Below are 27155 nucleotides of genomic sequence, written 5' to 3' on the forward strand. Positions count from 1 at the left end.
TATTAAGGGCTGACTTTCCCAAGGGGCAAGCTCTCTTTTGCAGCTGCAGTTTGTGCTTGTTCGTTGTGCCCCAGTGATGGCATTGTGCCTCCAGCTTACGTAGGCTGGGCCTCAGCCTTTTGGCAAACTTACCCCCAGCACTAAGGACTGATTGATTCAAAGCCTGCTGAAGTCAGTTGGAGTTGCAGGTACACAAGGAATGCAGACCTGGGCTATAGATCAGCTCAAACAAAAACCACATTCTCTGAGCTCCCTCTGCTGCTCAGTGGAGTCATCTAACAAACACTGAGCCTGATGCTGCTCTTCTTAACATCTGCTTCTAAGCAACCCACAGGGTGGGTGGATGTGGTTTTAGCTCTCCCTGACCCATGCAGCCTCCAGGAATCCTTTAGCCTTTACAGTCCAGAATGACTCAGTCTTCTTATTGATTCCTCAAGGAACAGCTGCTGGGTCCAGGCAGAATTGGGGATCAAACAGGAACAAATCCTAAGCACCGTCAGGTTTGCCTGGCTCTGAGTATCTAGCAAAGCCTAATGTAGAAGTTACAATCCTGAGAAAGTAACAGCGGAGGTAGCTTTTGAGGGCAGTTCCCAACCCCGTATGTCCTACCAATAACCAGCACCTCCATGGACTGCTGGGAACAGAGTCTGAATTTCCTGGCCAAAGGTGGTCAGTATTTCTCCATTATCACATGGGACTGAAGTCCAGTGTCTTACTCCTATACCCTCTCAGACGCAGGAGTGTCACAGAGCTGTGGGCTGCAGGCACCGCCTTTCCCTGACATGACAAGTGACAGAGTCCGGGAATAATGACTTTGCTCTATATAGTTCTCAACTTAGATGGCAGGATTAGTGTGGCTGCAAGGAGGCGAGACTACAAATCAAACCAACTCCCAGCACTGTTCTGCTCCTCCCTCCCATCTCTCTCAAACCTTCCCCCTCTCTTCTGTTCTTCCTCATCCCTTCCCCATGGCAGGGGTCCAGATACCACAATGCCAAGGACCTAGATAAATGGGTAGATCTCGTTGGGCTGACTGAAGATCCAGATGGAGAGTAACACTTTCCTCACATGGGGTTTGGGTAGAGAAGTGATACTGGCTGGAAGAAGCATCTAGAGGCATGGCCAGTGCCAGCATAGGCCTCTAACACTGTGTTGGCCCATCTTTGGTCAATAAAGCTTGTGATTCAGGGGAACATCTGGATTCCCTGTTGCTGCTAAAGGCCACCAATACCATGTGGGACAATGGTGCCTTTGTCCATCTGCATTCGCTGTCCTATTCTCTCTCATCCCCAGGCACCAGGCTGGTTAAAATGCAAGGGGATGAGCCTGTGGGGAGTTCCAAAGCTAATGGGATAGAAGAGCAATCCCACTTCAGTGCCAAGCCTCTGAAGCACCACAGACAGACAGACACAGTGTGAAGGCCTTTACTGAAAGGGAGGGATACGGATCTAACTGCATGCATGAAGCTGCTGCTTAGGCTTGGACTTTCCACGTCCATGTGGGACTCAAAGCTGCACTGCACCTTCTTTAGCTCAACTGCTTGGGCTGCTGGGGCCCTCCCTGTGATGAGCAGACACTGCTATCAGAATGCCCCCAACATGGTGCAAGTACCCTTGATGAATGAGGGGAGGAGGCTCTGCTCCCTGCTGCCATGGGCTGATCAGTGGGCTTGGGTAAGAGGTGGGAAAGTCAGTCAGTGGGCTGAGCTGCCTTGAGGTGGAGATTAGTCAGTTAAAATAAATAGTTTGCTGTTAAAATGCCAATGCTAGGCCAGACTTGTGGGCCTACTGCCAACCCAGGGCTGTGAAGTTGATCTTAACTATAGCTCCTCCTGCCCCCATCACTTCTTCCGGCTCTCCCTCTGCAGGGCGGCTGCATGCTTCCGCAGCTGGCTCCAGCACTTGGGTACCTGCTGGTTGAGTCCTGACAGGCGCTGCAGCCTAAGAAAGAGAAGGCAGGGGCTCAGACTTTGTTTTTTCCCCATCCCTGAGCCCTCTGGGCTCTACCAAACCAATTACAAATAAATCTGTGCGAATTCACCACCACCCTCCAGTGCAGACAGAGATCTAGAACAGCCAGAAACCTCTTCATGTGCCATTCAGGACACTGAGATGGGCTGCTAGAATGTCAGCAGCCAAGCTGCCCCCCCCATTTGTGATCTCATCTGATAGCCTGTGTGAGCACAAATCAGGGTGCTGCATGTGTACCTACTATGGACTAAACTAAGGTCTGCTACAAACTTGTCCTTCTGTGGTTGGTGATTTGAGCTCTGTCAGAGCAATGGGCTAAGGGGCTCCCCAATTTAAATAGTAGAAAGCTGCAGGCTGGAAAGGCTTTTCCTTGCGACAGATCTATGGAAAGGGGAGGCATTACTGAGCTGGTGGTAGGGATGAAAGGCTCTGTGCCCTGAGCTAGCCTGCCACTCCCCTGACTCAGGTCTAGAAGGAGAAGAGAGAAAGGTGTTAGGTAACAGAAACCTGCTAGGCCATTTCCACCACCCCCACCGCTAGACTTCAGCCTCTCAAATGTAAGGCCTGATCCAAAGCCCACTGAAGTCAGTAGAGGATTCCCATTGATTTGGATCAGACAGGCTTCCAAAAGTAACAGCTCCAGACCCAGGTCATCCAGTAAGTGATGTAACACTGCCATCTAGTGACAATATGAGATAGCAAAGTCTCTGCCTAGCAGGTGGAGTTAATGTAGCCTGAATCAAAGATGCAATAGCTCCTGTTCAAGGAGAGAAACCTACTGTGTATGTTCAATAAAGGAGGAGTCTGCCCTGCAATTGTGTGCATGGGGAAACAGAATCATCTGGAGAGATCCACAGTCTCTCCCTTGCTATGCCCAGAGCAGGGTCCCCAGGGGCAGAGCTGGATGCTTGAGGTGGAGTGTCTGTCTGCTCTTTGGCACAGACCCAGCTCCCCCTGTATAGTCCAGAGTTTACTCCAGTCTCACCCCAGTGATACATAAGAACAAATCATACCAGCTGCCTGGAGTGACAATCCTGCCTCAGGCCATTCTGGAACTTCATTGGGCCCTTTGTGGTCTAGGGCGGGACCTGCCCTACCGGGAGTGTGAGCCAAGTCCCAGCTTCCAACACTCCAGACTTCCTGGTGGGAAAAGCTTACCTGTCACGGAGGAAAATGTCACATCTCTTGACCCATGGCAGGTGCTGCAAGGACTCAGGAGGAGGCTCCGGTACTGCTGGGAAAACTTCCATGGACAGGTAGGAATCAAAATTAAAAAGGAAGATGGAGCTTTGCTTGTCTTTGGTCTGTGTCGGGGGACCAGCCTGCTGCTGCTGCTCATCCCCTGTGTGCCAGAGGAGAGGATATGTAGGATGCACATTCTGCAGAATCATCACAGGGAGCCAAGAGTGACCCAAGGCCACCATGGAGTTGGCTGCCCCAATCTACATACACTGTTCTCAAGGCTGCTCTGATGTCAAGCTACTCAGCTGGGGAAGACGCGAATGGCCTCATTTAGAGCAGCGATCACCACGAATGACCAAACAGTCCTGAGCCACCAGCTGGCGACACAGGCCAAGGTCTGGAGTGGGTTCTGCTAGAAATCCACCAGCATGGATGTTCTCACACAAGCTGGGGCTGGCAAAGAGCTGGCTATGCACATGGTGCTGGCTCCTCCTCCCCCGTGTTCCCAGCTGCTGCATCACCAGGGAGAAGCTACTAATACATCAATACTTTCCCAGTGTTGCTTGCAGCAGTGGACTACCTGAGAAACTATCAGAAGGGATGTTCTAAGATCCCAAATGGGAGGGAGTAGGGGCCAGGCAATGGCTAACAGGAAGCGCGGTGCAACCAACTGATGGCAAGTAGGATGGAAGATGTCTAGAAAACATTCCCTCAACTAGCATCTTGCCTACCCTATGAGTAAGGCTGAGGACCCCTGCACCAGCTGACGGGGAATGACACAAGCACTCAAAGTCAACCAAAAATTTCATCCTAGCAGCACCAGTACCCTCTTCTCCAGGAGACCAGCTTCAGGGAAAGGGGAGGCAGCCAGTCTACTCAGCCTGTTACCTTGGCCCAGTTCAGCCTGTACAGCGATTGAAGCATGGGATGCACACTGCAGTCCCCATGGCCCCAGCAATGATGTTCAAAGCTTTCAGTCCCTGCTGCTCCATGCAAGTCCTGCTGCCTCTCACCAGTAGGAGGCACTGAATGGCCGGCGTACAGCTTGTGAGCAGCTTTCAGGGGGGCCAGCGTGCAGACAGATATCAGTGCACAGATGCTGCACAACAATGCTAAATCAGCCTAGTGTCCAGAGCAGCTTGTGCAGATCTGGCAGCCACATGGGGAGACCCCACCCCCATTTCATATTGTGAGTTGACCCTTCTGCCTCCTAGGACTTGCTAGCTTGAAACCACTCCAGGAGCTGGAGACCCAGGGCCCCCTTTCCCCTCCCTCCTGTGACAGGAGTGCATGGTAGCAGGTGGAGTTCCACCCGTTCCCTTCTGTGCCAGACTCCCTACCTCGGAGGAACAGGCAGTGGTTAGTGGTATCCACGGTAAACACCGGTTGCCAGGGCGATGCTACTGTGTGAGAGGGTGGGGTGATGAAGTGGCAAACAGGCCGTGGCGTGGCAGTGTCCGTGAGGCACACTGTGCCATCCCAGGAGAACACCAGCACCTGAAATAGCAACAGGGCACAGAAGCTGCATGGAGAGCACTCACAGGGCCATTCCCGTTTCCCTGGGCTGGGACTGGGGCAGGAGACAGAGCCCTACAGACCCGAAATGAGGTGCATGGGCTGGAGCTGTGTGGAGAACCCAGGGCTGCAATAGCAAAAATGCTGTGGGTCAGGATTGAGGTGCAACAGCAGAACACCGCTTGCTCAGCGCTTGCTGCACTAAGGCTGGCTCCAGCCAGATGCTTTTAACCCTTTATTTTCCACAAGGTCCTGGTGCCTGTTTGGAAATGGCTGTCCATCTCCGCTGGTCACAGGGCTCCACATTCCACTTGTAGTTTATAACTGGGTTGGGCTGGACTTGCCTTGTGACCTCTCCACACCTCTGGGATTTCCTGGGGGTGCTGCCACTCAGGCCTCACCTCAGTGCTTGGTGACTGAGGCCAGCTGCTAGTGCTGTGCCCCCAGGCCCTACTGCACAGTCACGCTCTTCAGAGGACACTGGGTGATAGAGGGGGTGACTTGCAATACTCACTGCACCAGGTAAGGCTGGAATCGGTGCTACTGCACTGATGGTCTGATCTGGGTCCTCGGACCTGTAAAATAAACCACCCTTAGGATGCTGCTTGGGTGCAGACCCAGCACTTTGAGGAGCCAGGAGAGCGAGAGCTGCAGTGCATGACTCAGGGGTTCACAGGGGATTTAGGCCAAATGCTGCCCTACTGAGAGCAGCAAACTGGTAGCTGGCCCTTCCCTCAAAGGTCAGATTGGCAGGAGCACGAGCAAATGGGAGTTAGGCAGGCACAAGTCAGCGAATTCCACCCCAACTTCTGTTCCAAGCTCTCCTGGAAGAAAACCAAGCAGGCACCAGCAACACCTCACGGTGGCTACTGCAGGGACAATGCTGGCTGAGATATGGCTCCAGACAGGGCTGTAGGGACAAGCCAAAGAGCAGCCTGAGCCTGTGGTCTCATGAGCATATGTCTCACTGCGCATCAGCATCAGCCAGAGCTCACAGGGAAGGAGATGCCCCGATCCATGCCTGAAGGACTGTGATTGTGTATTGCTAAACAAAGTGACTGTTGCTGCTAAGGTTGAGTGTTTGGTACAGATAATGGGGTGGGAGAGTTTGCTGGGTGGCTTTCTGCCTCCCCAAAGACAGTGGTGGGGTCTCCCAAGGGGAGGGAAAGTGTTTACAACTCTCTTCTAGCAAAGGGGAACTCCCACCATGCCACTTAGACAATTTATCTAGCCTGTGACCAACCTCCCTGGGGCCTAGCAGAACCCACCTCACCTGTCTGCCAGGAGCACGGTCCTGGACTCTCTGGGCCCTGATATTGTAACCAGGTGGAGAGACCCATCCGTGCACAGCACCAGAAGCTGCACTTTGGGCCTAGGCAGCTGGTCCCTTGGAGCTGTAGTTGTCTGCAGGAAGTGGATGGTGCGGCTGAGACATCCCTCTGGAAGGGCAGTCACAGCTAGTGGAAACCCTGGGAAAGGCACAAGCACCCAACAGTCAGAAACAAACAGCAGTTTGGAGATACAGGGGCCAGCACTGAATCTGGCCTCCACCTGAGAGAGAGACAGCCTGGCTCCAAGGAGGTGACCTCCATGTGAGGGAAGCTCAGCATGGTTCCACCCCACCCATGCTGAACTAATGGGCACCTCTGTTAGTACTATAGATAGCTAGTGACTTCTATGGGAGGGAAGTTGAGCATGACTCAATCTTATTGGCTTGACTAGGAACTGGGCCAGGTTCTGTTTTGGGCTCATTTTGCCTGCAGTCCTCCTGGCTATGGTGCAGCATGGCAGGGTTGCCACCTTCTCAGCTTTGGCCCGAGGGACCCAATCTTTACATTGCCATGTAGAGGAGCAGTATCACAGCCTGCTGACACTGCATCACCAATGGATTTGGGTGGGACTATGGCCTGGTCTGGTGCAGTCACAGGACTGGCCCAAGTACAGAATAGGGCACGCTCTTGAACTTTGCTCTGGGAGAGTCATTGCATCACAGCCCGGTGATGCTGTGAATCTGTCATCGGGAATCAGAATGTCAGGATGTGGTGACACTGCTTCAGCCCCACAAATAGCATGAGGCTACATCGTCCAAATGGGGGAATGTCCCAAAACCATTCAAGCAGGGCATTGGGAGCTTTAGCTGCTGCAAACATAACTGTGGGCCAGCCCCAAAGGCATTTTGGTTTCACTGTCCTCTTGCAGCACAGGGGATAGTTCTGTCAGAACTGGACCTGGCCCCTGAAAACTCGGACCATGTGACATGACAGACTCTGCTACAGCTAAGGCCATCTGGGATGTTTGGCCACCTGTGGCTAGAGAACAAGCGAGCCCGCAGGTTTTTTTTGAAAATGTTCTTGAAAACCCCTCTGTCATCCAGGGCCTGCACATCCAGACCCCCAAGTCCCTAGGGAGAGAATTCCCCTGTCCGCCTCCCTCAGGTACCCCATCAATTCCAGCAATGGGAGAGCTCACCTAGACTTCTGTCCCACACTGTTATTGTCCCATCTTCACATGCCAGAGCCATGTAAGAGGAGCAGGAGGTGACAGCTGAGCAGGTGATTGGAGCAGCACATGGCCAGACAGTGTCAGGTTTTAGCTCAGCATCTGGAGGAAGAAGCATGGCCTCTGAACAGCTGAGCCTCATGTTCAGGGAGATGGGGAGTCCTCGTCCCCCCCACATCAGCCCCTGGTGTGTGTCAGCCTTCTTGGGCTGAGTACATTGGGTGCAGGTCAGGAGTGCCTGCTGCAGTGGCCTCACTTGGGACACTGTCCATCTGGAAATCCTCACCATCCAGCTGCCACCCTGGCCTAATGGAGAAATGTGAGCCATGGGGCCAGTTCCTCTCTTCTCCTATGTCTCACTTCTTCTAGCTAATGAAAGCTGGCTCAACCCCCTCTCAGCACTGGCCAACCAAGAGTGAAATGAAGTACTCCCTGCCCCCCAGCCATGGGGCTAAGGATGCTGCCTTTACAGGGTTCCCATCCCAGCTTGTCTGGGAGAACAATCCCCTTCCTGGTGTCATTAGACTTTTAGCCCTTAAGCCTCTTCCTCCTACCTGGGCAGGGTGGAAGCACTCTCAGGTCAGACCCAGTTTCCCTCCCTGCTGTGAGCTCACTGCTGGTTGCTGTGAATTACTGAATCAGAATCACAGCTCAGGCTGTGGGAGACTGAGCTCCATGGAGACAAACATACAGTGCCCTACCAGGGCAAAAGGTATGGAACAAGTCAGGGGCCGTGCCCTCTGGGAAATGTCAGCCTGACAGTGGGGGCCCTTTTCAGGTCAGGAAGATCCAAGGGGGCCCTATTGGGAAAGATCTCCTGCCAGTGCAGGGTTAAAGGGAAAAGCCTTTTAGTACAAACCACTTTCTTTTGAAATCTACAGCAGAAATTTGAAAATAAGAACCCTCCTGCCCCCCATCCTTTTGCTTCTTACCCATTTTCTCCTTTGATGGCCGGGTGAGTAAATACAGGCAGAGATTGTGGCTTCCATTCCAATGCACAGTGATGCCAGTGGGCACGTCTGGAAGAGGGAGATCAGAGAAAGGAGAGGGGAGTGGGCAGCTCGAAAGCCTGGGTTGCTTCCCCTAAAAACAGTCCCAGGAGTTGAGGGAATCTGAGCTACATAGAGAAGTCTCCTGTGCCAGCTGCATCAGCACACTGGAGAAACTTGTCTGGGCTCCGCATCCCTTGGAGTTGTTCATTCAGAGCCCGAAACAGAACAAAAGTTCTTATTCCTGGTGATATTTCTTTCCCTGCTTGTCTGTTCTGACTGCCTATGTCACCCCCTCCCCCACCAGCTTCTCCCCCACACCTGGCAGTCCCCATTACAAGAGGTGGTCCAGGCAGCAGGAAGCCCAATCAACCCAAACCCACTGGGGACATAGATGTGTTTGGAGAGGGAGAGAGAGATTTGCTGTGCAATGGTGTGAGAACTATGCCCCTCTACCTTCAACAGCCATGCCCCCAGTGCCAGCATATATTGAGAGCAGCAGGCACCTGACCTATGACAGCTTCCTTGGGGTCTGGGCCACACAGCTGGTTTGAGTGATGAGACATTGGCTCAAAGATGGCAGGCTAATGCACTGGTGCCACTTGCTGGCCTGCCTGAGGACGGGAACTGCTAGTTAAAATGCTGGTGACACCAGTTAGTTCAGCAAGAGGAAGGCTGTTTCTTTTACTGTATCCACAGCAGCCAAGCTGCCACAGTGACTCAACCAGTCAGGAGCCAGGGGCGTGCTCAAATGTGTCAATATGTGGCTTCCACTATGGACAGGGAGATTGTCTCAGGAGACCTCCCCTCCCATTCACCATCGCCTGGCCCTGACTCTGTCATTCGTAAACCCAGAGCATCCCTCTGACAGAGTACCGGGCGAAAGCATTTATGGATTTGGGGCTTCTTTAGTGCAATAAGAACTTTTTTCTTCACAAGGGACAATTAACCTCATGAGCACCTTCTGCTCTTCTCTTCCTCCCTCCCGCCCTGTTTCTCTCATCTGGGAAGAAGAAAGAGAGCCAGTTTTCCATGCATCACCGACTGGGAACATCTATTGCAGCCGTTTCTGTGGCTGCTAAATTATAAACAAAGAGACGGCTGGACATGGACAGAGAGCTTCACTGCTGAATCATGAACCAGGGGAAGGCAGTAAGCAATGACACCTGTTGCCCTTGGCCCACTCACAGCACTTCCTGGCCTATGACAGTGCTCACTTCACCCTGTTTTGGTTAGGACTACAAGAAAGTAGCCAATCATCCATCTAGTCCTGCATCCTCCCTCCCAGGGTGACCAATGTCTGATGCTGCAGAGGAGGATATAAATCTTCTCTTGTGCAGTAATATACCATGGGGCAAGTTCTTATGAACGCTGCTAGCATTTTTCATGTGCCTAGTGCATGAGGATTGATAGCCCTTATCATTTTCATCCAGGCTTATGTCTTTGCAGATACTATTCTTTGTCATAACAATGCCTGATTTAGTTTGAAACTCAATATCCTGCAGCAATAAGTTCCACAGGTTAATTATGCATTCTGTCTATCCGCTTTATATTACCTGGCTGTTCTTTGATTTCAGGTCCGATCTGCAGTATCCGGCCGGGCAGGAGAAAATGAAACATAGCATGTCTGAAAAAGGAAGGGATAATAAAAACATGCTATGGAAATACCTTGATAAACAGAGCAATTCAACATGATCAGGAGTGGCTGTGGCCATATCCTCATGGCTTGGGACCAGGGAGCCAACGTCTTGGGCCACGGTTCAGAGTAACAGTTGGGAAGTGCCCTGGAGATGGCGGTATGTGATGGCAACTCCTGTGAATCCCTCGACTGAAATGCCAGCATGCAAGGGTTGGAGCTGCACTCCTGCATCCCTCTCACCTGGTTTTCTCCTCCTTCCTGTCAGGCTCACTTTCTCTCTCCAGATGCTTTTGGAAGGTGCTGCGAAAGATTGCGTCCTGCTGTTCCCATTGGTAGTCTTTGATCACGTGATTCTGTCCCAAGCCTATCACACTGCCATCATCAATCTTCATCAAGGCCTCCAAAGGGCTTTTAAAAGTGCTTCCTGGATCATGAACACCAAGGGAGGGGGAGAGAGACCCAGAAGAAGCAGAATCCATTGAGATCTACGAAAACTCTTGGGGGAGGGGTAACCCTTCCTCTTTCATGTAGGGTCATACCATCATGGAGGTGAGAGACTTGAGTCCATTCTCCTCCTTTGGGTGGAAGCACCTCTCCCAGGCCTTTGACCTAGCATAAGGCCCAGGTCCATGGCCAGGAGCCAGCTCCTTTTACAAAAGCAATGGTGGCTGCTTTCTGCCTCACCTATCCCTGGGGAAAGGTCCTAAACCCCAGGCTGCCTCCCTCTGTGCTCGTCTCTCTGATCAGCTGCTCTAGCCCTGTATAGCTGGTATTGGATAGGGATCACGTGGGCTCAGACAGCCAGGCTGGAGCCTGGCACTGCTTTTGGTAAGAATAAAGGTGGAGGAGAGGAAAGGCCACGAAGACCAGGCAGTGAGCAAGAGGAAGAATTCAAAGCTCCATGGGGTAGGGATCGTATCTGCAAGTGTGTGCGCCGTACCCCACTACCATAGAGCCTTGGTCACGGGTGGGGCCTTTGGGCACCACTGTAATATACATAATAATCATTAATACAGGTGATGCGTTACTAATGCAGCTGGGGTACTAACAGCTGAGTAAGCAGCGAGTCCCACCCCAGGATCAGAGATGAGCCACAGGCAAGGGGCAGGGTGGAGCCAGTGGGCATTTTACTGTAAGTTTTGATCTTTATGTTGCTATCCAGCCACTCACACTGAGAGAAACACAAACACACAGAGACAGACACATACAAGCACCCAAAGAGAGAGAGAAATATGCAGAGAGGCACAACCATTATTATTTAACCAGACTTGAGTAAATTCCCACTTCCCCACCAAAAACAAAGGGCCCGAGAGAAGGGGCCTGACCTGTCAGAGGTTTGGGCGACCTGACCTTCAGCAGCAGCACTGGGGGACTAAGCTTAGTTTCAACTCTGTTTGCAGACATAGGTGATTCCTGCAACGGAAGAGACAGTCACCCTGAGCACTGGCACTTCCAGGAGCTGCTCTGTGGCCTATGCTGCCTCGTGCTACCAACAACGAAGTTGTCACAGCTGAACACCTGCAGAATTGTTCCCCTGGGAATTAAACCTTCCTCCCAGGAAGGATTTGCAGCGTTCCCCTCCCAGCATGCTGCTCCCACTGTCACTGTCTCCACTACGTAGGCCATGCCCCAAGGGCCTGAGGGAGCCAGAGCTTCCATCAGAAGGGAAACATGCACAGCCCCATGGGATCTTGCTTGCATTAGCACTCTACCCTCAGCTCTTCCTCAGATGCCCCATCACCCAGTGCTCCATCACCCTACCCTTTAGGGTACCCTAACTGCCATTAGGGATCCCTCCCCAAAGGACCCTGGATACAGTATGGTCGTGGGAACTGTATGTGATGTCTTCAGGCTCCAGTGAGAGTGGATCCGAGGTGAGGGATACTCAGGTTGCTGCTGAGTACAAGAACCAATGTGGGCTTCAAGGGACCTGTGATGGGGTAGAATCCCCTCTGCTTGGTGGGAATGGGGAATCGGACACTCGCCACAAGCAGGAGGCCAGCATCAGCTTCCTGCCCTCAGCACTGGTCCTTGCACAGAGACGTGGCTAGGTACCTGCATGGGGATTAGTGAGACTGAGGACCTAGGTGTATGCAAGGGCAAAGGGGAGTTCTTGACATGAGTACTTGGAGCAGTAGAGAAGGGAATGTTAGGTGTTCATTTGCCTTGGGTCTGAGTCACTGGGGGCAGGGAGCTGGCCTGTCAGTGCTGAAGAGCAACTCCTGTTAAATGGCAAGGCCAGCTTCTGCTGATCTCAGGTCTGGAGGGGACTAGCCCAGGTGAACACTGGAATGGATCTATTGCATGCTTAGAATAAAGAGTGTGGCCCAGATTCCTGGTGCTCTTCCCCAAAAGGTGGGATGCAGGGGGTTCAAAGTGCAGCCACCAACTCAACATCTATAATTTTCCTGGAAAGCATGGTAAGTTCTCACTCAGGCCTTGGTTACCATTTCTGCAGAGCCCTCTCCCGGCAGTTCCAGACTTTTCTGCCAAGGAAAATGAAAGAGGCTGTGGTTAGTTCATACAAGCTGACCATAGTAATCCAGAGCATCCCCTTCTCCACCTGAGCAAGTGGGACTCTGACACACAGCTAGGTCTTCTCTTTGGCACGGGACTGAAAAATGAAGCCAATTCAAAGAAGCCCAGACTGGAGGATCAGCTTCCCTGACTCACACCTGGAGATACCTCACCCAATTCTCAGTTACACTAAGGCTCTTTTTGGCCATTCTGCCAATATGAAGGGCATTTCGGGGGGTAGAAATGGCTGCCTGAGAAACCACCCTGCACTGGATGCCTCCCCAGTTGGGAGCAATGCTTATGGGGAGGGGAGCACATTGAATTCTGGCCTCTGATCTCGAGGAACCTCCTTGGAAAACTTGTCCTGTGGGTGAAAATAGTGGCCCAACAATACGACGGGTTTGTGAAATGTGGGTTGGGTGACAATGTCCCCACTTTCTTCCCCATCAGTGTGCTGACAAACCCGCTCAGCCTGGTGGAGCTGTGAGAACGAGGGCTATGGAAAGAGATGGAGGTGAAAGGGCAAGACAGAAGATATCTCGGTAGGAAAGAAAAACATTTTGTACCGTCGACGCCTGGCTGAACCTCCTCTCTCTGAAAGATGACGCTACTGCAGCTGCCTGGGCATGGTCTGTCTCCTTCAGCCAGGAATCCTTAGGCAATCGGTAGATCTCCAGCCAAGCCTCTGTGCTGCCTGCATTGGGAAACTGCATTGAGCAATTGGAAAGGAGGAGAAAAGGTCTCTCAGGCAAGAGGACGCTGCTGTTATGTACCCTCAAGAATGGGATTAGGGTTCCCTTTCAAATGTAGGATCCCCCAGCTCATATCCGCACAAAGCTGCATGTTGGGGATGCTGATCTAGGGGCTGGAGCTATACTCACTGGGTCATGTTGCAAAGTGGTCTCCTATTGGCTGCCAGTGGGGTGTCACATGTCCTGCTTTTCTAGCCCTCAAGGTTCCAATAGAGCCCCTTTGTGGGGCACAAAGACCCTGCTGGGGCAGAAGAGGGCATTCACGTGGCCCTCACTGCTCTGAGACTAGAATTGTGATGAGGAAACCCCTCTGCTTTGGCGAGGGTTGTTTGCTGCAGCAGGTTCAGGAAGAGCCTCTCTGTGCAGTTTTCCAGCCTGTGTCAGAGCAGAGAACCTCTCTGTATACAGGCCCATATGCTCCCAGTATAAATGTGAGGTCTGGGGATAGGGTTGAGGAACTGGGGTTGGTGATTAGAGCAGGAAGAGGGAGTCTGCTTTGCTTTGAATGGCCTGTCTGGCAGACCCAGAGGTACCACTGACCATCCCCAGAGTGAGCTGCCTTCCAGGATTAGCTGGCCGCAAGGGCTGGGTCCCTGCTGGGCCTTTGGCAGGTGAAAGGGAGGAGCAGTGTCAGCTCTCCTTGGCTGGAGGGACATGTTGGGGTGACTGAGGATAGCACTGGGAAATCCCAGAGGACCCTCCCTAGACTGGTAAATTTTACAAAGCTCCATGAGCTGCAGGCCCCACCCATTGAAGCAGGACAGCCAGCATCTGATACACTTCCTGGATCCCAACAGGGACTTGCCTTGCAGCAGGATGCCTGCATAATCGCCCCTCTGGGAGAGCTCCACCTCCACACAGGTGTTTCTCTTGCTGATCTCTTCCTGCCAAAGAAAGGCATGCCAGCATCAGAAAAGGCTGGGGCTGCTGAAAAGGGACAGTGATGCTTGCTGTGGTGTGCCCTTATTGCTAATGGACCTGGGAATTTGACTGAAAAGAGGCAGGCTCCCCGGGAACAGGTCTGGGAAGAACGTTCCATGCGCAGAGGGTTGGTGTAGGAGCAGGAGGGGAGAAGAAGATGCCCTTGTTCTTGGGGCTTTGCTCCTGCACCTCACAGTGCTCCAGGATTCTCAGGTAGGGCTGGGGGCCAGAGGTGCCTTTTTCTGTGTGCATTGGGCTAAGCTGCTGTGTCCATTTCCTTCAGCTCCACACCTCATCAGTCAGGCCTCCACTGGCTTAGTGCAGCGGGCTCTGCATTGGACTACCCTTGAAAGCCACCCATGAGCACCAGCAGGTGCAGAATGTAGCTTCCGCAGGGGGAGGAGCGTGGAGAAAGGCAAGAAGGAAGCAGTGGCATGGGCAAAGCAAAGGTGATTAAGGCAGAGAGAGCTGAGAGCACAGACTGGCAGGGGATAGACAGGACAGGGCCTTGAAGACTGGGACAGGAATCTCTACAGCCACCTATGGTTTTGGCCCTCAGTGGAGAGTCTTCAGCCCTGAGAGGCTCTTCCCAAAGCCTGAGCAAAGGCTCGTTCCCCTGGCCTTTGGCCCTGGGGCGTCCAGGATGTCTGTGATCCATGTAAGGCTGGCCTTGGGCAGTGGGGGTGTTTGCAGAGAGCATGCCTGCAGAGTCCGTGTGCCTGTTGCCCAGCCTGAGGGATTCTCTGAAGCCAGGGATGGCAACAATGGGACATCCTGCTGCCCTGTGGGGTTTGTCACAAAGGAGGTGTGCAGCACACAGAGGGGGAGGGGGGCCAGGAACCTGCCAGGTGGCCAGAGTCTCCAAAGTCTTGACATGCAGCTATAGCCCGAGGCCCAGCCCCCTGCGAGCGTCTTGGGAGGGCCGAGAAGCTTTTCAACAAGCTAAAGAGGGGAAACAAGTACAAATTGTGCCCCATCCTAGAGCTTACCCCACCCTCCAGCCCAGCCACCCCTCTGCCTGAGCCCCTCCAGCCGAGAGCCTCCTCACCCCACCCCCTGCCTGAGCCCCCCAGCTCCCCCACCCCTTGGCCCAAGCTCCCTCAGCCCAGAGCCCCTCTGCCTGAGCTCCTTCAGCCCACAGCCCCCCCACCCCTGTGCCTGAGTCGCTCTGTCCCAGTCCATCAGAGTCAGACTCCACATTATTTGAAGACAGGCTTCTTTAGTGTTGAGCTAATTTGTTGCTGAATGCTGATGCACCCCTGGGATTTTGACATCTCAGAGGAGATTCTGGGCATAACCTGGGGTCTGTACCAGGGATAATGTGGGTTCAAAGGGGATTACAGATGAGTTATGCACCACTGACCCAGTTACCAGGACCTCAGATTTCCATTCCAACTGCTGCCCTTAGCTGCATGGTTCCTGAGTGCTATTAGTAACCATGATTATTTATTACACAGAGACTTTTGCCTCAGTGCCCATGGCGCACACAGAGGACTTACCACTTCGTTTAGGACTTTAATGAACAGCAGGCTGTCTTTGTAAAAATAAAAGAGATGGGCAAGTCCTGGAAGAGAAAAACAGAGGCAAGAAGTGGGTGGGAAGAGAGTGAGGGGTGCAGCTCAGCTCCTTTGGAGGGTGCAGTAACAGCACTAGGACTAGGTGCCTTCTGTGGCTCTCAGAAGACTTGGCGACAGCTTGCTGTCTAGTGACACACAAAGCAGTGCTGATGGCCCCAGCCAGAGGGAATACCCATGCTGCAACGGGAGTGTGCTCCCCAGCCTGGGCAGACAGACTTATGCTAGCTCCATTTCAGCTACCATGCTAAAAGTAGCAGTGTGGACGTTGTGGCATAGATGGCAATTGGCAACTCGGCCAAGTCCAAGCCTACCTGACCCCCTGGCTCTGAGCTTGGGTGGCTAGTCTGAGCTGCTACTTTTGCTGCCTCATCCACACTGCTATTTTTACAGTGCTAGCTTGAGCCCCACTAGCATGAGGTCTGTCTGCTTACTGGGAGGCTTGCTGCTAGCTGCAGTGTAGACATAAGCAGAGAGACCTGCATCCAGCCCTTCTCCCCAAGGAAACAGCTTCAAATGGGAAAGGGGGAGGTGGGTGGGAGCCCCAGGCACTTTCATGAACTTTTCAGCTATTGGAGTCTGTGCAGCGATGCTCAGAACTTGGAAAGCATCTATGCATCTGTCTTGCTAGGGGTGTTACTCCAGCACCTAGGACATGGGATTTCACACGTCCTCCCCTCCACACACACCCTGGGGTGGCCACATTAGCCAAGTCCAGCATGGAGATGGCCTGTGCTCCAAGGGGATTTGCTCAGATCCAACTTTCTTCTCTCTAATGGAAAGAGAACTAAAGCCAACTCCATTAGTGTTGGACTCAACCAGAAGCCAATGGACCCTTCTGGGACTGCTGCATACACTAGTATCATGGTAAGGTCACTGGACTCAATATGGAGCTGATATCTTTTCTCCTCATCCTAACCTCCACACTGCAGCACACTGACTGTCCCTGAAGTGGAAGGGCTGGATGAAAGCCTCCGCCTTGAAGCCCAGCAACATTACTCCTTGACTGATGCAGGGTATTGCTACAGAATGTGAGAGGTGCTGAGTGTGCTGCTTCCCCCATGTGACCAACCTCTGTAGCGCCACAGGGAGGGCACTAGCCATGGGGCCACCCCCACTCTGAAGTCTGTTGACTAGTCCCCATTATTTGCAGGACCCTCTCAGAAATGTGTTACTCATGCTTACTTCCATCCTGCCTTAGCTCTTTTCTACTGAGTAGATGCCACTTCCCCCACCACCTCCATTCTATCATGATGCAAAGTTGTCCTCAAAGTTCTCCCCACGTGGGACTTGAAGACGATCATGGAGCACCTACCCATCTCATCCACAGTAACGAGAAGGTGGGTCTCATTGCCAAGGTTGGAGGTACGGATGGCGCAAATCTCTAGTTTGGCTGACTCCCAAGCACAGACCCACTTACAGCTGGGCATGTTGAAAACTGCAAGCCCTGTGGAGAGCCCAACAAAGACATGCTGTCCAGAGGCTGCAAGGCAGTTGGCTCTTCCCATCACCTGCAGAGATGAAAAACAAAGCTGAAGAGAACATGACCCTGCCCTGCCACCCCCTGACAGGGGGATTGATCAGCTACACCAGCCATTTGCCCACGAAATCCCATGATCTTCACAAGGGCATGAAGTCTAGCTCCAATCTCAGAAAGATTCCACCAATATCAAGGGTGAGGAACATCTTCAAGGGAAGCTTGCCCTGTCACCACCAATGCTAGGGACAAACAGAAGCCTTAAATCTCCAGGCACTGTTCAGCAGCACTAGAGCTTCCCCACACTCCGCTACCCCCTCAGGGAGAGCGAAGCAAGTGCAGACATTCTCCTCAGGAAACCCACACAGTCCCTGGGCACCATGCAGCTGCATTCAGTGTTGCTCTGCACCATTTCTAAAGTATTATTTTTAAAACGCAGTTGAGTTTGTCCATATGATAGCAACAGACTCATCAACTTCTACAGAATAAGCAGGGGCTAGGGTCAGTCTGGCGCAGAGAAGCAAAGGGTGAGCCTGACATGATTTAATACCACCTCGCCTCTTTCAGGAAGGTGTGATGGGCTCTGAAATGGGCCATGTCCTGTACTTGTCAGATGAGCAAGCTTAGAGCTGTAGCCTTGTGGAATGAAACTGAAAGCGAGGGAAATGCTAATGGAGTCTCGGGAATTTAAATGGGCAGAGGGGTGACAATGGAAGAAGAAAGCAAAAGGAACTGAACTGACACTGCCTCAACAAACTGTTGCAATGACAGGTGGCAGCTGTGCTATGAAGGGTCTCGGTACCTGGAATTCAGCTGTGGGCAGGTACAACGTGGGCTGGACCTTCAGTGTCTGTGCCTCTCCAAGTGCCTCCTTTTTCTCAATGATTTCCCATGCCTGCTCGAATACTAGGGTCACCAATTTATTGATCATCCGGAAAGGCTGAGGCAGTGAATCAAAGATTTGATCGGGATCATGCAGGAAGAAATTTTCTTCCTCATCCTTCTTAATCCAGTCATTTTCAGAAGGTGGAGGGATCTCCAGGGGATGTTTCCGGATATATACTGGCATCTTTCTGTCTTCCCTGGTGTGATGACAACACAGGTGCCCTACACAGTAATCACAGTAGATGGAGAGATCCAGGAAATCCTACAGTAAATAGATCCTTGAGATAATGGGAGGAAGCAGATGATAATACTTAGGAACTAGCTATAACAAAGAAGGAAGCTTCCTATCTTTATATGGAGAAATGACTATATCTATCTTGTAGGACTCACTTCTGCTTTCCTCATTGTCTTCCCATGGTCTCCTCTACAACTCAGTGCTGTGCCATATGAATACCATCAACGTGGATATATGCAGGTTAAGTACACAGGCGATTAGACATCTAAAATGCACAGCTAGTTATACAAGTTTTAGGTGTGGTGTTACAGATCTGTTAGGATACAAGTAGACTGGTTTTTGCCTGTCTCCCTGCTGACCCAGCCTGGAGAAAGTCAAAGATATGATTTGTTTCAAAGGAAAACTTTTCAAACTGCTTAAAACATGTTTCTTCGCACTAGTCAAAGGCCTGTGTCAATGTGAACTAAGCTTATGGCAAGTTAGAAGCTCTTAAATTAACCGACAGGGCCTGTAACTTCCTAGATGTTTGTACAGTGCCTAGCACAATGAAGCTCCAGACCTGACGGGTGGCCTTGGTACTTTACCACAATGATCAGAGCACAGAAATATTATCTAAAAACACTTGGAAAACAAAACATTTCCTACTGACACAACTCAGAAAGGGCCAAATGAAACTGTACCAAAATTTCCCCTTTGGGCTGAAAACAAGTGCAAAAAAAATCCAACACAAAAGAGTCCTTGTCCTGCAAAGTTACAGGGAACTGTACACAGATGCTGCAAATGGAAGAGTTTCCTCCCCCTAAACTGAAGGCTGCTAACACAGTACTATGTGATCATAATACATGGACTTTAATCAAACACAAATACCTTGGGCATGCTCGTGTTTTCTTCTATGGCCTTGTCTTCACTGCTAAAGCAAGTGTTTTTCCTTCAGTATAATTAATGTGCATGAACTATCTATCCCAAGGTAAAAACACAGTGAAGACAAGGCCCTTTAGTTTTAACACAAGGCACACTAGATGAGATATAGTGCTGACCTCAGTGAGTTTACCTCACAGCAAAACTGAAGTGCCTAATCTTCACTGTGTTTTTTACCTCAGGACAGCTCATGGATGTTCATACCCCAAGGTAAAAAAATGCACCTTTTTAGCAGTGAAGACAAGGCCTAAGAACTGTTTGTTTTTAATAAATGAGCACAGACCCAGTTGAGCTCGGATGTGCTTTGCTGCTACCTTAGCCAAACCCCCACAGGCTGAGAGCCCACGCCCTAAGTTATACAAGCTTTCCCACTCTGCCGCAGTCAGTGACGATGCGGAGGAGCTCTAAAATGTCCACAGCTAAACAAGTGCTGTGTAGGTTTATTTGGCTCAGGACTGCAGACCTTCTTGACTCAACCACTCATACAGAGAAAGTGGGGTGAGCGGGCAGTGTGTGCGAGCTGGCAACGGCAGGGTTGCCATTTACCAGCCCACAAACAAGCCTGGGAGCAGACAGTAGGCCCTAGACAAAACAACTAGAGCTGCTTGGGTACAAAGCCGGATCCATGATGCCTTCTACAAGGAAGGGCATGTCCAGGGATAGAGAGTGGGGGAAATAGATAAATGAGAGGCAGGCTTTGATGTGACCCTGAAGACCAGGTGATTCTGGGGTAAGTGCTGAGTCTTAGGGCAAGGTTTAATTTTCAAAGCTGGGAGACCCAGCCCCTGGATTTTCAGGGGGTCTCCTGGAATTAATTCTCCCTGTTCATGGGGATGGGTTGTTGCTGAGGGGATCCCCACTCCTGGGGAGGGTGTTGCTGAGGGGATCCCCATTCCCAGGTTAGGGGATAACCATTCCCTGGGAGGTGCTGCTGGGGGGGGGGGGGTCCCCATTCCCGGGAAGGGGGGGGGAGGCTTGCTGAGGACACATCCCCGTGATTAGTCCCCTCCCCCGCCCTCACCTCTCATCCACCGGTGCTGGGTTGCTATGGTAACTGCGGCGCTAGGTCCGGGTGGAGACCAGGCCCCAAGGCGGAGGGTTCCGGGCCCAGCTCCACGGGGCGGAGCCTGTCTGTGTGTCCCGGGCGGCGGCTGAGGGGGTTTCCCTTCCTTCCGCCCCGCGGCAGCATGGAGGCGTTTGTGAACTTCACCAACCAGACCCAGGGCCGGGACCGGCTCTTCCGGTGAGCGGAGCCGGGGGCTCGGGCTGAACTTGGCCCCTGCCGCGGCCGCGGGCTGTCGGCAGCTCTGCCTGGTCCCGCCTGCAGCCCCGAGCCGGGCGGGCGCTTTACCCGAGCCTCCCTTGACAGCGCGGGCAGCGGGGATTTCTCTGCGGTGCTGGGAGCCACGGCCGGGGCCTCCGCGCAGCCAGCCCTGACCCGGCGCCTGACCTCGGCGCCCCAGCGCGGTGCCGGGGGGCTGTGGGGTGCGGGGCTCAGTATGGGGCACGCTCCCCCCACTCAGTGCTGACCCCAGCGCGGTGCCGGGGGGCTGTGGGGTGCGGGGTATGGGGCACGCTCCCCCCACTCAGTGCTGACCCCAGCGCGGTGCCGGGGGGGCTGTGGGGTGCGGGGTATGGGGCACGCTCCCCCCACTCAGTGCTGACCCCAGCGCGGTGCCGGGGGGGCTGTGGGGTGCGGGGTATGGGGCACGCTCCCCCCACTCAGTGCTGACCCCAGCGCGGTGCCGGGGGGGCTGTGGGGTGCGGGGTATGGGGCACGCTCCCCCCAGTCAGCGCTGACCCCAGCACGGTGCCGGGGGGGGTGTGGGGTATGGGGCACGCTCCCCCCACTCAGTGCTGACCCCAGCGCGGTGCCGGGGGGGCTGTGGGGTGCGGGGTATGGGGCACGCTCCCCCCAGTCAGCGCTGACCCCAGCGCGATGCCAGGGGGGGCTGTGGGGTGCGGGGTATGGGGCACGCTCCCCCCAGTCAGCGCTGACCCCAGCGCGGTGCCAGGGGGGGCTGTGGGGTGCGGGGTATGGGGCACGCTCCCCCCAGTCAGCGCTGACCCCAGCACGGTGCCAGGGGGGGCTGTGGGGTGTGGGGTATGGGGCACGCTCCCCCCACTCAGTGCTGACCCCAGCGCGGTGCCGGGGGGGCTGTGGGGTGCGGGGTATGGGGCACGCTCCCCCCAGTCAGCGCTGACCCCAGCGCGATGCCAGGGGGGGCTGTGGGGTGCGGGGTATGGGGCACGCTCCCCCCAGTCAGCGCTGACCCCAGCGCGGTGCCAGGGGGGGCTGTGGGGTGCGGGGTATGGGGCACGCTCCCCCCACTCAGTGCTGACCCCAGCGCGGTGCCAGGGGGGGCTGTGGGGTGCGGGGTATGGGGCACGCTCCCCCCACTCAGTGCTGACCCCAGCGCGGTGCCAGGGGGGGCTGTGGGGTGCGGGGTATGGGGCACGCTCCCCCCAGTCAGCGCTGACCCCAGCGTGGTGCTGGGGAGCTGTGTGGGGGCTCAGTATGCGGCACGCTCCCCCAGTCAGTGCTGACCCCAGCGCGGTGCCAGGGGGCGCTGTGGGGTGCGGGGCTCAGTATGGGGCATGATCTCCCAGTCAGTGCTGACCTCAGCGCAGTGCTGGGGTGCTGTGTGGGGGCTCAGTAGGGGGCATGCTTCCCCAGTCAGTGCTGACCCAATACCCCAGTATAGTGCTGGGGTGCTGTGCTGCAGGGAGCTACCAGCCTTTGGATGAAAAGTAAAAGTCAGGTCCTTGCTGCCTGTGGCTATTACTCACCTTTGGGTACTTTCCCCAGGTGAGGGGGTGTTTGCTCCAATGGCCTGCCATCATCCATCTCCAGTTACTTGACTGTTGTTCTCTAAACTCCGCCCAGTTTCAATTCAGTTCCTTTACTCAGTTGTCTTTCTCCTTTGTAAGCTACCAGATTCAGTTGGAGGCATTGATTTTTACTTCCAATTCCAAATCGTGCAATGTTAGTGTGTGCTCGTACAGCTCCTCTGTTCCACCCCAGAGTTGGCTGGGTTTCAGCAGTGGATTAGGTGATTTATGAAGCTTACCCCTTCTATGGGATCTCTCCATATTCTACCTACTGCAGAGGATATCTATTGCTGCTTAATGATTGCTGGGTCCACAATGCAAATAACAGACTCTTGGGGGGAAAAAAAATTATACTGATCTGTATCTTGTTCCATCAGGGAAACTGGCTTCGTCCCTTCATAGACCCAGAGCCTTGCTGCAAGCTAGCATTTTTGCACTATTTGCCAGTGGATATTTCAGGCAGTATTCCTTTACCTTGCCACTGAATGTGCCCAACAAAACCCTTTATTGGCTGCTTACTGTTCAGCTGCATGGTCTGCCATTGTCATGTTCACACTGCATTTGCATTGCTTCTCACACTGCATGTCGTAAAGTGCTGACCCTAACAAGTACTATCATGTGATTTTTATACCTTGGGGTGCTGTCGCATGGGTATGGTCCATGGGGAGTCCCTAACTTGGGAGGAAATTGTTCCTTTCTCTTCTCTCTTCCCCCCACCCCCCATGAATGGTCCTTGTGTCTCCTGTGAACCATTTTCCTCATTTTTTCCATTCCAGAGCCATTCAACACACATGCATGTTGCTTAGCTATTTATTAAAGCATAAGGCTGACAAAGAGACGGTGATAATGAAGCTCAAGGAGTTGGAATCTAGCATGCGCTCTGGCCGCAAATGTAAGTACCCATATCCAGAGGGATGGTCCCTCTTCATATTGCTTATTCCAGCTAAGCAGATGCCAGTTGTGCCGGCTCTTAAGTAGTTAACTTACCATGCAGCCTTGGATCATAGGACCTCATTTTCCATACTCATGGAATAGTAGATACACCCTTCCCTCACCAGAATTGCCCTCACTTTACTACCTGCTGTGTTGTATGCTTAGCATTGCTCAAAATACACATGGCAGAGCCAATGCTGTGAAGTAAGTGAAAGCCATCTTGTTGTAATCCATGCTGTGAACTGAAATATATGACCCCTGTGGGCAGGGAATTAGCTGTAACATAATTCCCCTAAAAATGTGCCACTGAGGAAAGATGTTGTTCTGGGTTGGTCAGATTGTGAATCATTAGCCCTCAAGAATAATTTAGAAAGGGTGTAGCTCAGGGGTGCGATGGGTTTGGTACACTAGCACCGTCCTTCCAAGAAGCTGGGTTACATCCTCTTCAGGTTACAGCAAAGTGTCTGTCTGTTTCACTCTCTCACTTACACCGTAGAACTTAGCATGATCAGTAGTACCCGTTCAGAAGAAACCCCAGAATGCGACTGGAGTAGTGGAGGGTGTTCTAGGTCACAACAGACAGGCGGGCATTGGCAGAGCTGTGTGGATGTCCCAGGACTGGAATGGCAGGGGATGCTGCCAGCGAGTATTGAGGTGCATCAACCAAACTATATGGGGGAAGCTTGCATTGTATCTGTCTACTATACATGGCTCTACTATTGTCAGCCTCTTGCTTCTGCAAATACAAAGTTGCCCTCAAATGAAAAGACAATATTTAAATATACAAGGCCCCAAAGATCAATTAGTTGTTGAAAAGCGGAACTGGATGGTAGCCTACAGGGAGTGAGCCATGCTAACTTCTCTGGGTTCTCTTGCAGTGTTCAGACTGGGCAACATGGTGCATGCCATGGTAGCAGCCAGGAGAACTACTCGGCTACCAGACCTGATGCCCCGTCTCTGCCTGACAGCCTCCAACCTCAGCCGTGTCCTGTATTTCATCTGTGACACAGTCCTGTGGGTGAAGAGTGCTGGACTCGTCCCTGACATTGACAAGCAGAAGTGGCGGAATTGGGCTACCAAATACTATTACTATTCACTGCTGATGAATTTGACCAGGGATTTGTATGAGATCTCCTGGCAGATGGAACAGGAGGCTCAAAGGAAGAAAGCAAGGAAGGAGAATTCCTCTCAATCTGACAAACAAGATCAGGACCTGTTCAGTTTCCATGCAGATGGGTTGCAGCCCTTTCTCCTCCTGCTGTACCACACACTGAGGAAACACCCTCCCTTGTTGCTAGACACAGTGAAGAACCTTTGTGATCTCTCTAGTCCTTTGGACCAGCTGGGAATCTACAAAACCAACCCAGGAGTTATTGGGCTCTGTGGCCTCCTCTCATCCCTGGTGGGGATCCTCACAGTAGCAAGTCCACATATGAAGTTGAAGCACTGATCTAAGAGCATCGCATATGGTGAGCTGGCAGATTTGCTTCTCTGACTGTTTTCACTCCAGGATGGTATTTTAAAAATGAACACTTTTGACAATCGCTCTTCATATTTTTTTTTTTTTTTTTTTTTTTTCCTCTGGAGGAGTCAGCTTTACTTCCTCCTCCTTCCTGATATCCTCTCAGGTAAGGAGCTGCAGTGACATACTACATGATGGAGGAGAATGGTGAAGAGGCTGAGTAAGGACTGAGCAAAACATCCCTCAAGAATATTGTGAACCATGGAAATCAAGACTTTACAAATTGCTGCTAGTTAAGGACATGTTGCTGTCTCCTGTATTTGAATAGAGATGTGGAATAGCTGCATAGGCAACTAAAATTGTATAAAAAGCCATAAGGATTAGTGCTGACACCGGAAAGGCAGAATCCCCCAATGGGGGTTCATACAATCATTTGTCTTTTTTGAATACATTCAAGCATGTTGGTGCCAGAAAGGCTTTGGAATGGTAGTTCAAATGGCCTGGATTAAAACATGAATTCTGTGAGGGGACTGGATGATGTCAGGGGACTGTTAATTGGATATATGGAGCTTTTCATCTCTAGGCAGTGGTTCAAATCTAGCCCAGGCTGATAGTAACTGAAGAGTGCTCCAGTTTGGTGATATAGTGGCCACCATTGAATATGTATTAGTGGGACTGGATCCAGTTCTTAGTGAATAGATGTCTATATCCCAGAAACCACCACTCCATCTGCCCTCCTTGTTGACAATACAAGGCCAAGGATTGCTTGGGCCATGGAATCTGAATTCCTCTCTAGAAGGGTCCTTCCAGGTCATGGTTAGGTACGCTCTCTTTTTCCAATGTATGTGGCTAGCTTACTTCAGTGCTGCTCATGCTGGGGATAAGCAAAGGATTTCAGTCTCCATGATTGCTGATCTGGCACCATTCATTAGCACTAGCCTTCCGCCAAATACACACACCAAACCCTTGTAATCCCAGAAGGGTGATAATTTCTGTACTCTCTGAAGCAGCTTTTAAACTGATATCGCTTTAGTTTTGCTGAAAGTTTTCAAATATCAATTTTAAATCCTTATGCTATTGAGAGAAACCTGCCCCAGGGCTGCTGGTGAGTGAGCTGGAATGACACTGCCAGGGGATGTTGTCAGAAAAGGGAACTTACACTCTTGGACTGGGATGGGCTTGCTGATGCCGAAATCCTTTGATAAGCACCTGCAAGAAGAGAATCCTTTTGTCTGACCCTCTCTAGAGTCCACCCCATCATGGCCACCTGCTTGGATAAGGACAAGTGATTTTTCTCATATGTCTGTTCGTGTGGGTTCTACCACTCTAATGTCCGTTTCATTCTCCCAGTCATCTAGGTGGAATGTTGCTTTGAATTATTACAAAGGTTCTGGGAGAAAATGCTGTCTAGTTTTCTAATGTGTATGTTGTGCATTGTTTGACATCCTTTTGGGTGAGGGGGACTGACTTTACAGAAATCCCCGTTTCATTAGCATCTGTGGCTCAGCTCCTGTAGAATCTACTTGTGATTCAAGAGCCAAAATGATCCCTTCTCTTGGTCTGATCCTGTTGTGTGATCTCTGCTCCCCACCAATGCAGAGACTTCACTCCTCCCTGCAGCTGGGAGGGCAGGCTGGCGAGTTTACAACCTTTCCCAGCAGTTTTCTGGTACGGAGGGACTGTGGAAGGGCCAGCCTAGTCAGGCTGTCTCACCTGGAGTCAGTGTAAGAGTGAAAAAACTCTCCTGTGCAAAAAAGGGGGATAAGTGAGAAAAGGTTTTTGGGCTGGCTTGCCTCCTCAAAGCCTTTCCCCACCAGGGGCTGACCTGTAACACCACCCCCTGGTTCTGACAAGGATGCTCAGGCTTCCAGGCTCACTGCTGTGGGATTCCAACAGGCCTGTCTTAGTCCTCTCCTTAGGCAGGTCACTGGATTTTAGAAGCTAATACTTGTGGTTCCCCCTGCAAACAGGAAGCTATGGGTTTAATGTATTTAATTTAGCTTAATATAACGAAAGCTGGAGAATTAACCAAAAGGAGAGAATTCTTTAGGTCAGCCTCCTCCAGGCTTCTGGTATAAGGGCTACTGCTGCTATACATTGTCTAGGAAACACAACTAATAAACTGAAGCGAGTTTGAATCTGTGTCTGTTTCAGGGTTATGTGCAGAGGAGGTGGCTGAAGGTTGAATCAGCAGAGATGTGCTGCCTATGCGTGCAGCTGGATTACAGACCTTTCCTCTTAGGAGCACTGGGAAAGGGAAGGTCAGCCACACTCCTCAGGATTGAAATGAGCATGATTTCATTTGGAAAGGAGTTCGGGGAGCAAATATGCCTCCAGGTGCTTGACATCTTGGATAACGAAATGCACCAAGGCAAATTCTGTGAGATGGTCTATGTGAAATTGAAATAGATCTGACCTACTGCAACTGAGCAGGTCCTGAGGGCTGAAGGCCTTCTGTCCAACACAGGCAGCACTACTGTCATCAACATTTGCGTAGTATCTTCTGTGTATACGCTGCCCTTCGCCCAGAAGGGTCCCAGAGTTCTAGGGTGAACTGCAGCAGCTGTTTAATAACACACAACCGTTTAGAACCAGGAATCAAGAATAACTTTGCCACTTGCAATGGGAGATGGGGAAGAGTGTAATAATTAAAACTGGGCCTTAAGTGGGCCCTGGCTGCTAACACAAGGAGTGTCGCACAGCTTGAAAATGGCACCTCCAGCAGCATGGTGCCCTTGAACAAAATGCAAGAAATTGAGTTCAGCGCTGATTTAGAAAGAGAGTTTCCTCCACTACTGAATCACCAGCAGCTAGGTGATCCTTGAGAAATTTTACAATATCCATAATCCCGGTGT

General features: G+C 52.0%; 3 protein-coding genes across 6 annotated transcripts in view; 2 read left to right on the forward strand and 1 right to left on the reverse strand.

Moving 5' to 3' along the window:
• Nucleotides 1-20225, reverse strand: WDR93 (WD repeat domain 93). 2 transcript variants are annotated; one of them, XM_043493508.1, is made up of 18 exons: nucleotides 20095-20225; nucleotides 17838-18198; nucleotides 16874-17069; nucleotides 15484-15548; nucleotides 13869-13947; nucleotides 12878-13005; nucleotides 12242-12280; nucleotides 11120-11207; nucleotides 10035-10218; nucleotides 9712-9782; nucleotides 8099-8185; nucleotides 7137-7268; nucleotides 5941-6136; nucleotides 5182-5242; nucleotides 4493-4649; nucleotides 3129-3312; nucleotides 1821-1940; nucleotides 1-1002 (listed from the first exon to the last, which is right to left on the reverse strand). In XM_043493508.1, exons 2-17 carry the CDS (start codon nucleotides 18102-18104, stop codon nucleotides 1841-1843), a joined length of 2034 nt encoding a protein of 677 aa, XP_043349443.1. In that variant the 5' UTR covers nucleotides 18105-18198; nucleotides 20095-20225; the 3' UTR covers nucleotides 1-1002; nucleotides 1821-1840. The 2 variants fall into 2 exon arrangements, with proteins under 2 accessions (XP_043349443.1, XP_038274985.1); XM_038419057.2 differs by having other exon boundaries at nucleotides 1-1940.
• PLIN1 (perilipin 1) overlaps nucleotides 13984-27155 on the forward strand; it is a 30935-nt gene continuing 17763 nt past the window's right edge. The window contains exon 1 of the mRNA XM_038419060.2: nucleotides 13984-14197. The gene's annotated coding sequence lies outside the window, so the exon portion shown is untranslated. The remainder of the gene's footprint in view (nucleotides 14198-27155) is intronic.
• PEX11A (peroxisomal biogenesis factor 11 alpha) lies at nucleotides 20184-26438 on the forward strand. Of its 3 annotated transcripts, XM_038419068.2 has the most exons (4): nucleotides 20184-20316; nucleotides 22682-22797; nucleotides 23717-24307; nucleotides 24426-26438. In XM_038419068.2, exons 1-3 carry the CDS (start codon nucleotides 20261-20263, stop codon nucleotides 24286-24288), a joined length of 744 nt encoding a protein of 247 aa, XP_038274996.1. In that variant the 5' UTR covers nucleotides 20184-20260; the 3' UTR covers nucleotides 24289-24307; nucleotides 24426-26438. The 3 variants fall into 3 exon arrangements, with proteins under 3 accessions (XP_038274996.1, XP_038274993.1, XP_038274997.1); XM_038419065.2 differs by having other exon boundaries at nucleotides 23717-26438; XM_038419069.2 differs by lacking the exon at nucleotides 20184-20316 and adding an exon at nucleotides 21352-22126 and having other exon boundaries at nucleotides 23717-26438.

Source organism: Dermochelys coriacea, chromosome 10 (assembly GCF_009764565.3).
Source record: "Dermochelys coriacea isolate rDerCor1 chromosome 10, rDerCor1.pri.v4, whole genome shotgun sequence".
Taxonomy (NCBI): Eukaryota; Metazoa; Chordata; order Testudines; family Dermochelyidae; genus Dermochelys; species Dermochelys coriacea.